We start from the raw sequence: 13,310 nt of genomic DNA, 5'->3' as shown, positions 1-13,310 counted from the left end.
AGAGAAATAAATTTATTCAGTGCAATCAGAGACTCGGCGAACCTGTATATATACCTGCGTGAGCTGCTCGTGAACTGCGAATTCGGCACGCTCACGGACGATATGATAAGGGATCAAATCATAGAGAAGACATGCAGTCTGCGCATACGGGATAGTTTCCGGTTTCGTTTTCCGGACATTATGATGATATGCCGGTCAAATATCGCCTCTTAATTAGTCAAATTGAGGAAAACTGAAAGCAGTTTATGTAGGCTAACTTAAAAAATGACATAATCAGGCCGTATATGCAACATTTTTATTAGTCTAACTTTCAAATAGACGGAAAAAAAACATTAACGTCCGATTGGCGTCAATCAACCAATTGTTTTTTACTATGGTTTCACATTTCATAGTTTAAGAAACCAACCACCCTTCCCCACATAAAATATCCGAATATAGCATTGTTTTTACTCAAGCAAACTTAATTATAAACTCAGTATGTCTCATTTAGCTGGTAACATTTAAATTAACCGTGTGAAATGACTCAATGTCAAATGAACTTGAACAAACAAATGACTAGGCCTATAACATTGTCTCGCGTCATTTTTGGCTACTTTTTACGCTTTTTTGCAGTGCTGAATTGTGCAGCTGCCGACTTAAAATCAAAACTTCCCAGTGTCTCTCCACAACTTGCAATGCGCATAAGCTGTGTAACCTTGTTCTCCGCAAGGCGACTTCGCTGCTTCGTCTTGATCCGATTCTGCAGCGAGAACCCCCTCTCTGCAGGAACACTCGAGACAGGGATTACACAGGCTATCTTGGCGAGCTTGGTCCACTCTAGATACATTTCGTTGAAATCACATATGAGGACTTCGCAGGCTGTGGAGAAATGCAATCCTCCATAGCCACGGGGCGCTGTCATGACAGCGAGGGCATCACGTCGCAGGCTTACGGTATCAATAAGAGGAGCGGTGTCCGCAGACTCAAGGCTTGTAAAATAGCAAATAATCCTTCTGATCGCTGGTTCTGCATATTCTTGGAGAGCTATAAGATAATATAATAGGTGAGAACGATATTAGAATTATAGGCCTACAAAAGAATGCTGATTTTATTATAAATAGGCCTGTATGGGTCATTCTGTGGAAATGTCCATTTTTCTGTCCCTAGCCTTTACAAAAATATTACACTTAAACACACTTTAGGGTTACAATTTCTTTACATTTTAAAATAAAACAATATGTTATTTGAAAAATTACACCTTCTTGAGCCATCAATATGGCTATTTGATTTTTATTAATTCTATAGAATTCCCAGAAGTGTTTGTCCCCACAGGGAAAGTGCTTTTTGAGGCCAATAACAAGTTTTTACACCATTTGAAATACAATAATGTAGGCTTTACATAACTATCAAATATATTTGATATTATATTTAAACTGTAATTTTTTTTTTTTTTCTGACACATTAAATGCAATGCAACATGTGACATAATAATACTTTTACATCCATTTAATTCTGCTACACTCAAAAGTTAAGATTTAAAGGATTGCATCATTAATTTTAACCGGTTTTCAAATAGTTTCATTGTTACATGGTTGCGCAAACGAACTAACCTCATTCAAGCACACTTTTAACAAACCTGATTAAAATAAATAAAACATTATCTCCATATTTGTTGTATTATTATTTTTCGTTAACTCTGACTACAATATGCTGAAAAAATGAAAAATAATATTTAATAAAAACCTTTGAAATCGCCAAAGTAAGGTAACACAAGTGACAAAAAAAGTTACATGCCGTCTTTAAATAAATGCACAAAAAATATACATTTTTATTTATATATTTTAAATTTTTATTAATCTAATAATGTGGTCTAAGTTTAAATGTTAGAAAAACAAATACATTTTAAGACACCTTGCCAATTGCCATACCAAAAGTGGACATTTCTGTAGAATGACCCATATAATTTATCAACATCTCCTACTTACCACTATGTGTCTGCGGATATCTAGAGGGGTTCAGACGGGCATCGAGGCAGTGAAGTAGATCCATGCAATCCTCGGGGAACCGATCTAGCAAGGCATCTATCAGATGTTGAACATAGCGTTCTCTGGCTTTTTTGAAAGCTTGAATGGAGCTGTCGCTTGAATTGGTCACTTTGACATCCTTGTATGTGTCGTCTTTATATCCCACCTGGAATGTTTCCTCTTCTGGACCGGGGACAACTCGTAAGTGTGTAAATGCCACGACAGATGCTTGCACTATTGGTCGGATGCTGGAAAGATTGATGTTGTCTTTCTGAAAAACTAAATTCAGTTTTGTCATCACTGGTAGTAGATCGGCCAGTGCGTGAGTCAGGGCTATGAAGCTGTAGGTCTGGATTTGACCAAGCAGCCGTTGTGCTTGGGTATTTCCTCCCACTGCCTCTTCATTAATTTCCATGGCCACAGCTGCCCAGTTGTGCTTCATGGCCTCCACAGCCCTGTGTAGGGATAGCCAGCGGACTGCACACGGCTGCTTGAGGCTGACCATGTCCTCACTACTGAGTGCAGCTGTTAATTGGCGGAGCTGGGCTGTTCTGGTGGCAGAGTGTCTGTAGAAGGAGTTCACAGGGGAGATTGTGTTTTTGTAAGCTCTGATGTTTTCCACAGCTTTCTCTGCGTCCAGCACAGTAAGTGCAGCCCTGTGGGCAACGCAGTGCACCTGGATAGAAAAGGGATTTGCTTGCTTAAACAAAGCACCCACCCCACCATGCCTTCCCATCATTACACTTGCACCATCTGAACCCAGGCCAATGACACGGGACAGTGCTATATCCATTTCGCAAAGCACCGCAACAACGCGATCATAAATCAATCTTGCTGTCCCGGAGTCCACATCATAATTTCCAAGAAAGCATGTCTCCACCTTTCCTTTAATTTCCAGCTTTAGATATATGATTAACTTTTTGTTCACAGTGATATTTACAGTTTCATCAATTATTATTCCAATGAAGTCACTGTTTTTCAGTTTTTCACGGATCTGTTCCACCACGATGTGTTCTAATGCCTTTTCCATATCATCCACAGAGTCGCTGTGGCAATAAATGCCATCGGTGGTGACAAAATCTGGAGCCTCGAGAGCTTGCAGTAGCTCAGTCTGTGCTACAAAATGGTTAGATGGGAGATCATGTTTTTCCATGTGGAATACAATTTTGAGCTGAGAGCATAGTTTTTTCTTAGAAGTTTCCGTGGCCTTGTCACAGTGGCCTTTCATCGCAACCTGCTGTGGCGTTAAATTGTGCGCCGCAGGTCATTGCTCTGACTATGTTCAATGAGAGCAGACATTCTCAAATTATTCGACCCTCTTGTGAATCCGTTGCGTCGTCCTGCCTTTTCGCAGCGTGAACAGAACATTTTTTTGTTACCATCAACTACCTCACATCTTAGCCATGGGAACTTGTCACTCCATTCCGACCGATACGCCCTTCACTTCGGCTTTTTCTCCGGTGGTGGCGGAGCTGTCTGGCTCTGGACATCTGAGGCTTCAGGCATTCCTGATTCAGTATCCTCCTTTGCGTCTGGCCTCTGAAAAAAACTTTTAAGGCTAGTCTGCCTGGGCCTGGCCATATTTGAAACGTCTCTCAATAGTTCGTGGTTTAGGTCTATATTATAGCCGCTTTATTTGAAATGCAACATGCGATGTTGTTTAAAAACTTTCAAACACTGAAACTTCAGTTAATGCAGTGCACATTAGCTCACGTGAAGGTGCGAAACAGCGGTGAAGACAGAGATCTGCTCCACGTAAATTCACATATTCTCATCAGCTCATTTCTGCTTCTGCTGTGGCACTACAAAACATTTAGCAAACTATCCTAAATGCCCAGCTAAACAATCATAATGCAGAATGTGTGGGAAATTTGGACATTTTGCGAGAGTTTGTCGTAGTTCTGCATCCACCTGCAATGTCCAAGAAGTTGCTGTGCCTGAGTTAAAGGTCTTAAGTGTTGAAAGGCCTTTGTCTATGAAACAGAAACTAAATCTCACATGTATTGTTTCTTTGCACATTGAGGGTGGGAAATCAGTCGACACTGAACTGCTTGTGGATACTGGTTCAGCTGTTTACATCCTCCCAGAGCATCTGTACCGCCAGCACTTCTCAGACATTTCCCTTACTGTGCCTAATGTTTATCTTGTGACATATATGAAAAAGACTATTCCAGTTGTGGGGTGTCTTGCTATTGCATTTAGCTATTAGTGTCACCATGCACATGCTTCATTCTACGTTATACCTGGCAGAACAACATTACTTGGTATGGATCTCTTTAATGCTTTGCACCTTGTAATACGGGATGGATCTGTTGTATCTTCTGCAGAGAACAGCCAAATTGCTGTTAACCTCACTGAGCCTTTGGGTGTGGCTGCTGACTTTGTACACAAAGTTAATGTGCGTTCAGATGTGCCACCAGTTCAACAGAAATTGCAAAGACTGCCATTTGCAGTGAGAGATGCAGTCTCGCAAGAGTTAAAGAGGCTGGAAACTGAAGGCATCATAGAAAAAGTAGACTCATCTCCTTGAGTATCACCATTGGTGGTCATTAAAAAGAAATCCGGCGGAATTCGACTTTGTGTTGATTTAAGAGAGCCAAACAAAGCTGTCATCATAGACAGTCACCCTCTGCCACATATTGAGGAAGTTGAGGAGTTGCGGGGAGCTTCTATGTTTTCAACAATAAACCTCCAGAATGCATACCACGAAGTGACCTTGCACCAGGATAGTAGGGATCTAACAGCTTTTGTTACCCATGACGGGCTTTATCGTTTTACACGGGTTCCTTATGGGCTGGCCTCAGCACATATTGCATTTCAGAGGATGATGTCTCAAATATTGGCGGGTCAGGATGGTGTGCAATGTTATCTAGATGACATCATTGTTTATGGGAATAATCCAGAGCTGCATGAGAAACGACTTCAATTTGTACTACAGAGGTTGCAAAACATTGGGTTGAAGCTTAATGTAGAAAAGTGTCACTTCAGGAAAACTGAGTTACCATTCCTTGGCCATGTCATTTCTGCATTAGGCTTGCATCCAAATCCAGATCATGTTCTAGCTATACAACAAGCACCTCCTCTAATACTCATGTAGCTCCACTCTGTCCTGTGCCAACTCCAACAACTGCTTGGGAAAAACTGGCTATTGATGTAGTTGGACCCTTGAATGATGCTCCTCAAGGATTTCGCTATGCTATGACACTCATTTATTACTACAGCAAATGGCCAGAGATTGCGTTCGCACCTGATGTTACTTGTGCAACTGTTGTGAAATTCCTGTCTGCTGCATTCAGTCATGAGGGAAATCCTCTTGAACTTGTAACTGATAAAGGCTCACAATTTGTTTTGGCTGAGTTTGAGGCATTCCTTGCAGACAGAGATATTAAGCATTACCGAAGCTCTGTCTGTTACCCCCAAGCGAATGGGGTGATTAAATGCTTCAAAAGAGTGTTCAAAGACTATTTCCAGACTGCTAGCATTGAACGTAGAGAATGGAAAGCGTTTGTGACAAAGTTTCTACATACATACAAAGCAACTCCACATGCTGTGACAAAACTGTCACCTGCTGAGCTTTTGCATGGCCGACAAATTAAGACAAAACTGCATGTGAGAGGTCTTCCATGCGTACACAGATCGGCGAATGTCCAAACATTCAAGTTGGGACATTTGTGCGTATTAGGAAGCCTGGTATTACCAAGAAAGGACATTCCAAGTTTACTAAACCTTTTAAGGTTGTGGCTCAGAAAATCTCAGCCACTTATCTCCTCTCAGATGGAAAAGTGTGGAATGCTATGCACCTTGCTCCGACTGCATCCTGTGTCACCAGATCCAATACAGCTTCTTTAGCAGAAGACTCCTTCAAGCCTCTCGAAGTATCTCAGACACCTCAAATGTCTCCTTTTTGTGCCTTGCGTCCTTGTAGAGTGCGTCTGGCTCCAATATGGAACAAGGATTATGTTACATAAAGGGAAGTCATTGATAACTTAAAGGGTTAGTTCACCCGAGAACGAGTCAGTCTGTTGTTTCGTTATCTGGCTCAGCTCGGTGTTCATCTTCAGTTCTCTCTTCACAGCAGTTCAGTCAGTGTACTGTTTGAGTACATGAATTACTCCGGGATATTGGTTTGTTTTAACTCAGAGGGAGTGTCAGCCACATTAAAAAAGTTAACAGCTTAAGTCATTTGTTGATTAATGCATATTAGAGATGTGAACCGTTTAAAACGATTCAGTTTGATTTGGTGAACTGAATGATTCGTTCGCGAACCGGATATCCAGAATGCTTTGTTTTGAACTCTCTCTCACAACAGACACGGAAGAGAAAACAATGCTGAATAAAGTCGTTCCAAAGATAAACGGAGGTCTTAAGGGTTTGAAACAACATGATGATAAGTTATTAATTACATAATTTTGCTGTCTGGGTGAACTAACCCTTTAAAAGGGGAGGTATATACGAAATACTGGAAAAAAATAGTTAATATTCTAATAAGGTTTTTGTGACATATTGGTATATAGAAGAGTACTTGTTCATTTACTAAAAGAAGCCAAGTAAAACAATTGAGTTACAAAACTAGGTATTTTGTTATTATTCAGAACTGTTATTTTTCTAATGTTCTCTTCTTTGTTATTATCTAAGTTTTCTTCTTCTTCTTCTTGTTCTTCTTCTTCAAAAAAAGGGAATATGTGGTATAGTGAGATACATGCATGAACAGTAGGTGTCGCTTATATGCCAGTGGGCACAGATATGTCATGAAGAAGTGAAAGTAAACTGTTAATAAAAGATAGTTGAAAGCATGTAGCTTGAGATCCTGAAGTTCAATAATGTGCGATACACAACAATAGATAATACAGAACCTAATGCTAAGATGGTCATTCAATTCCTGGGAATTTTACTGAGGCATCGTAAACGCAATGCATTCACAATGGGAATAATATTACATAACAGAAAATTATAAAGAGGTCAATTATGGACTCACTCTGAACTTGCACTTGTAGAGTCTTACTGTCCACTGAGAAGTCTCCTCTCTTTGCTTTACAGTGATAATTACCATTGTCAGTCAGAGATACTGCATCTATGGTCAATTCTGGATGTGTGATCCGAAGGGTTGAGCCTTTATACCAGTGGTATTTCCAACCTACTCCTGGCATATTACATTTAAGCTGGACTCGCTCCTCAATATAGAAGAATTCAAACCACTCATGTTTTGTGATGGTTGGTTTTGGTGTGATGTCTAGAAGCAACAGAGGTTAAAAATTAAAAACACTCAACCACTTTAAAAAAAAGAAAAACTCTCTTGAATTGCATGTGCTTTTTATTATTTATTATCCAAAACTAAGTGAATTGACTCATGCTGCTTATAGTGTCTGACAACTGTCGAGAAGAGTGGTCAGGAAACTGTAAATGCAGACATGAACCACTGTACACTGATACAGCTTCTTCATTGGAATACATTCTAAGGCACTTGTAACTCTTTCTTTCAGATAAATTCATGGAAAATCATGTTTTTAAAATCAGGTCAAAATATTCAACAGCTTTTTCACAGGACTCTATTGGCGCCTGTCACTTGTCATTTATATTTATTAATCATAGAATATCATAAGTAGTTTTACCCTGAATATGAAGTAGCACATCTTCAGCCTCTCTTGTAGTCACCAATGTTCTCGTCAGATGTTTTCCTCTGCAGGTGTACTGTCCTGAATGACCCGCTTTTGCTGAGCTGATGGAGAGTGCGTTTCTAGAAAATGAAATGTCCTCATCCTTTTTAAGCAAACCTCTGTTTTTAAACCATTCATAGCCCCATTTATTTGACTCTTCATCAATTGAACACTTCAGAGTCACTTTCTCAGTTGGGTAAAACATATTCCATTGAGACTCTATTGACAATTTCAGCTGAGGCAGTTCTGCACAGATAAATAACAATGTAAGAACATTTTCTGACTGTATTACACTGTATTATAGCATTTGGAATTGTACAAAACATACACTTTTCTTTATAATTTATAAATAACCTTTATAAAAGTAATTTAAAGACAATTTAGGTAACACTTTAGTTTAGGGACCAATTCTCACTATTAATTAGTTAATTATAAACATACCTATTATTAACATATTGGGTTTTTATTAGTACATAAGAAGAACATATTCTGCATGACCAAGTTCCTTAATCCTACCCAATAGCTAAATTTAACAACTTCCTTAACTATTTATAAGCATCAATTTAGGAGTTTATTCAGGCAAAAGTCGTAGTTAATGGTTTGTTATTAACAAGAATTGGACCTTAAAATAAAGTGACTGCAATTTGTACATATGCACGGTGCCCGTAAGGTGATTTGTTCGGTTTACTTAGTTTTGTCGTGGCCACGAAATAATAACTCGTGGGAACGTGATAATATGTCGTGGCCACAAGATATTAATTTGTGGGAATGTCATATTAACTCGTGGGAACATCATATTATGTCGTGGTCATGAGATCATTTTGTCGAGGTAACGACATCCTTATGTCGTGGCCTCGAGATGCTATGTTGAGGGAACGGCATCCATTTCTCGTGGCCACGACTTCTTATGTTGAGGGAACGACATGTTTTTCTCGTGACCATGAGTTTAATGCATAAACAAACCTGCGTGACCATAGCAACCCAGGATTATCAGAGATGGATTCATTAATATTTTATTTTGAATTAAGTAATTATTATATTAACCATATGCTTTGGCTACCGGGCTGTATTACATGCGATCGTCAGCATTCAAATGAAGTGTATCATAAATAAATATGACAAAGTGCATAATAAAATATAAAAATGTTTTTTATCCATCCTACAGTCTTGTAAGTCCATTAACTGATAGTATTTCCCACGTAATATGGTACATTATTATTATTATTATTGTTATTATTATTATTAGCCTATTATTATTGGTTATATTTTTTTTATTTCGTTTATATTCATATACGCATGTGCCCTGCTCACTCCAATGTCCCCACTCCAAGGGGATAAGGATGACCACTTCCATTTGGAATTTGCCCGGGAACCGTTCGTACCAATACTAGTCACACACCCCTAGTGTATTGCCATCTTTCTGCAGTTGAGACCCCATACCTTCTGATATTCATTCATGTTTATTTCATGCATTAACTAGTGGTAAAGAGGAAGAGATGATCGATTCACACTCTTAAACTGAAATGATGGCGTTCTCACGCCACACATCATCACAAAGTGAAAAATACATTGCAGATTCTGACATCATGAAGAAAAGAGATGTTTGTTTGTTGAGAAGGGGAGGGGAGGTTAAAGTTTTCGATTAAAGATTAAAAGAGCAAATGAACTTTAAAAAAATAGTGATGTGCACGGATAAATCATTTCTAATAAAATACTTAAACACTGTGTAAAAATATTTTAATTTTTTTATGGTGATTTTAAAACTGAAGCTGGAAACAAACAGTCCTAAAAAAACTAAATAACTATTTTCTGAAATTAGACTTTATTATTATTATTATTATTATTATTATTATTATTATTATTATTATTATTATTATTATTATTATTATTAATGTCTGTATTTCACAATGCAACAGAATATGATTTAACTATGACCTGTTCTTTAAGCTAGACAATAATAGATTCTTACCATGGACTGTTAACAAGTGTTGTTTGCTTCTTGCAGTTGACACCTTTCTGCCCTGCAGCTCAGCTTGGCACTCATAGGCCCCGTGATGACTGGACTTTACTGACAGTGTGAGAGTGTTCCCTTTTATGTTTGTTTCAGCACTGGAGACAATTTTGATTGAGTCCTTGAACCACATATAATTCCAGCTTTTTGAAACACCTTGAATCACACACTGCAAATGCACTTTTTCACCAGGAAACGCTTCTGTCCAATCAGACTGAATATGTGGTTCAGGTGGCTCTAAAAGAAGAGAAGAAAATGGATTCAAGTGTAATGTGAATGAGGTCAGAAAGATAATACAAATAGATAATAGATAATATGGACACCACTATTCAAAAGTTTTGTTAGGTTATTATTATCATTTTTATTATTTTATGAACAAAGATATTATATTTACAATTGTATTACCATGTTAAAAAATATTTATTGAGCAGCAAATCAGTATTTCAGAATGATTTCTAAAGATCATGTGACACTGAAGAATGGAGTAATGAGGCTGAAAATCCAGCTTTGACTCACAGGAATAAATTATATTATATATTCAAGTAGAAAAAAAAAATCTTTTCTTAATTTCTTTTTTGTCCAAATACTGTTTTTACTGTATTTTAATGTATTTTACTCACCCCAGACTTTTGAACCTTGTAGTAAATATCCAAGCTGGTTTTGTTAATAATGCATTTGCCAACAGCAACAACAAACAAATGATAATTGGTTCTACAACTTAATCAAAATCATTTGTATTATTGAAATTACCTTTGACATTCAGTTGAAATGCATTACTTTGTTTAGTTGTTACTTGTCTGTTTTTGAGTTTTCCTCTACAGGAATATTTTCCAGAGTCATCGTGTTTTACAGCGATTGCTAGGACACTGTTGCCTTCTGAAGTCCAGGTATTTTTCATCCATTCGAAGGTCCAGCCTGAAGAACCACCTTCAATTTCACACTTCAGTTCGATGTTTTCATTTGGGAAAAACTCTGTCCATTTAGGATCCACAGTCAGCTTTGCTTTAGGAGGATCTACACAGAAATAAGATAATACAAAATCCAGGCCAATATTATTTACACTCCATAATTGCATTTTGGCCCACTTTCCAGAACTTTTCCAGAATGTACTATTTTTATACTCAACAATTAGAACTCAAATACAGTGTACAGTATTGTATTGTACATTTAATCATGACAGGTCAACAGAGGATTCAACTAAAATAAATTACTGAAGTATTAATATTTAACATATTAAATGACTATATATATATATATATATATATATATATATATATATATATATATATATATATATATATATATATATATATATATATATATATATTGTAATAATTCCTTACATTTATATGTTTAAATATCAAAACGAGGCACAGGTGTTTTTATATCACTGTATTTCTGAAGGAAGACTTGCATGTTATATGCCTGATAAAGCAGCATATTTGAGCTCAGCGCTACTTTGTTTACAGCTGTTATTGGGGAAACCTCTTTTTCTCGCGCTTGAAAGCATCTCCGGCTTAACATTTCTTCCATGTTTTATTTTTAATAGTAAATCCCCTTTGTTTACCAATAAATAAAGTTTTCTTAATTTTTTTAGTATTTAAAAGGAAATCTAAATGAATGTTTTCTGCCTTCATTTGATAACCAGAAAAATGTAAATACACAGCAGAATTTCTGAGGGGAAAAAAAACATTTCATAAGGCTATTTTAAGAAAAATTTAATAAATGAAGTTGTTTTTATGCATTTAAGTAATTACACATGCTAAAAAAAATAAAACATATGGTGAAGAAAAAATAAAACATTTCATAGGGCCCTAAACATGTTTATTGTGATTTAAATTAATTAGACATGCTTTTTGATTAATACAATTAAATTTAACCATTAAAAAGGAGTTGAAAAAAATTAATAAAACAGAAAAAAATGGAATCCAGAAAAATGTAAACGGAAAACGGAATTTGAAAAAAATTAAATGGATTTTATAGGGCCCTAAAAAAAGGAAAGTAAAGTAGTGAAGTTACTTTTCAAATGCAGTAACTAGTAATGTAATCTCATTACACTTTACAGAAGTAACTAGTAACTAATTAAATTTTTTGAGTAACTACCCCAACACTGTTAATTATGTGCTAACTAGTCTTGATTCAATATTAACTTTGAAATGATACCTATTGCAATACAATATAGTCACTCAATAGCAACGCTATCCCACATATTTAGCTATTGTATCTGCATTTATTTTCATCATTAGTATAAGTGGCAGTGGGTGGTAATAGACTAGAAATTTACAGTTTTATACCATCATGTTGATAACATTTCTTTAGTCATTCAGCAATCCTACAGCCTGAACTACTGTAGGGGCACCACCCTTACACTAGCGTCTCAATAATTTCACATATCTTGGAGTCAAAATGTTTTTGGACAAGCGTCACGCATAAATAATATCCCTTTAGTTATTATTTTAATACTAAATGTTCAAACTGTAACTTAAATTAAATAAAATAAAAAGAATGGGAAAATGCATAATTTTGGTTGTTCATGGCACGTTACTAGGCTTCGTCATGGTGAATGCTTATTGGTCGCCGTCTCGCCGAGTAAACTTGTTACATTTGATTTGCAGCGCGCGCAAAATCAATTTCAATTTGAAGAACAGTTTGTCCGTCTATATTATAGACAGTTGTTAGCAGCTAATTAAAAGATTTTCTAAAAAAAATTTACGAAAATGGATTAGACCTCCGCAGCCTCGTCAATCAGCAGACTTGGATACTCCGGCCACGACCACCAGTACCACAGTCTGAGAGCCGAGCTGGCCTTTTTTTTTTTGCGAATGCTAGCAAATGCACAAGCGAATGGAAGGACACAGTACTTAGACGGTTCAGTAGCAACACTCGTCGCCTGCAACTCTTCTGAGGGTAACTCATTTGTTCAATTCACTTATTGAAGCCAGCCCTGGCTTTCATAAGGCCCACTAAGCAGGTGAATTGTTGATGAATGTTTGTGGGTTCTAACTGCATTTGTGTTTTATACTTGGCTGTTTGTAAAGATATATGGGCTTATGTCATTTCTGCTTGGTGCGTGCATAAACTGCTGGGAGGTGTGTAACCAGGTTAAAAACAAGTATTAGCATAAATAGCAGAATATACATTTATTTTTGTCCTTTATTTATTTTGTTTAGAAAATTAGTCCTTTAGAGTATTTAAAGTCCTTGAAACCCTAAGAAAAAATGGTGTTTAAAGAAATTATTTTATTTGTTGAAGCACACTTTGTATTTTCTGTATTTTATTTTTTCCATTTCCTGTATTTTATTGTATCTTTATCTATTTCTCAAGTTCTACAAAATTTGCATTCTACGCAAATCAAAAACTAAAAAAATCAGTTAAAAAATCAAACATTATATAACATTATATATATATATATATATATATAAGTATAAAAAATATATAGCTATTTATTGTAGGCCTATTTTTTTATTTAGCCTATATTATATTATTATATTTATATTATTATTTTCTGTCCTGTTCTGTTCTGGGCCGGGTTTTCCGATAACGATGTAGCCTAGCCTATCTTAGCTCTTAAAAGGGCTCTCTACGTGCAAGGTTATGAACGTTAGCCGCAATTCCTCGCGCGTTTCCCAAAAAATTTACAGT

General features: G+C 36.5%; 1 protein-coding gene across 1 annotated transcript; it reads right to left on the bottom strand.

Moving 5' to 3' along the window:
• Positions 1–589: 589 nt before the first annotated feature.
• Positions 590–3,259, bottom strand: LOC132128958 (zinc finger protein 862-like). The gene is made up of 2 exons (XM_059540372.1): positions 1,965–3,259; positions 590–1,023 (listed from the first exon to the last, which is right to left on the bottom strand). Exons 1-2 carry the CDS (start codon positions 3,229–3,231, stop codon positions 590–592), a joined length of 1,701 nt encoding a protein of 566 aa, XP_059396355.1. The 5' UTR covers positions 3,232–3,259.
• Between the last annotated feature and the right edge of the window lie 10,051 nt (positions 3,260–13,310).

The sequence above is a fragment of the Carassius carassius genome, chromosome 46 (assembly GCF_963082965.1).
Source record: "Carassius carassius chromosome 46, fCarCar2.1, whole genome shotgun sequence".
Lineage (NCBI taxonomy): Eukaryota > Metazoa > Chordata > Actinopteri > Cypriniformes > Cyprinidae > Carassius > Carassius carassius.
This window is presented reverse-complemented; position numbering and strand designations above follow the sequence as displayed.

Bases quoted from the DNA above. Each gene is read 5' to 3' on its own strand.
- LOC132128958 (XM_059540372.1), bottom strand. From the start codon at position 3,231: ATGAAAGGCCACTGTGACAAGGCCACGGAAACTTCTAAGAAAAAACTA. The intron at 1,024-1,964 runs GTAAGTAGGAGA...ATTATCTTATAG, and splicing joins ATATCCGCAGACACATAGTG to CTCTCCAAGAATATGCAGAA.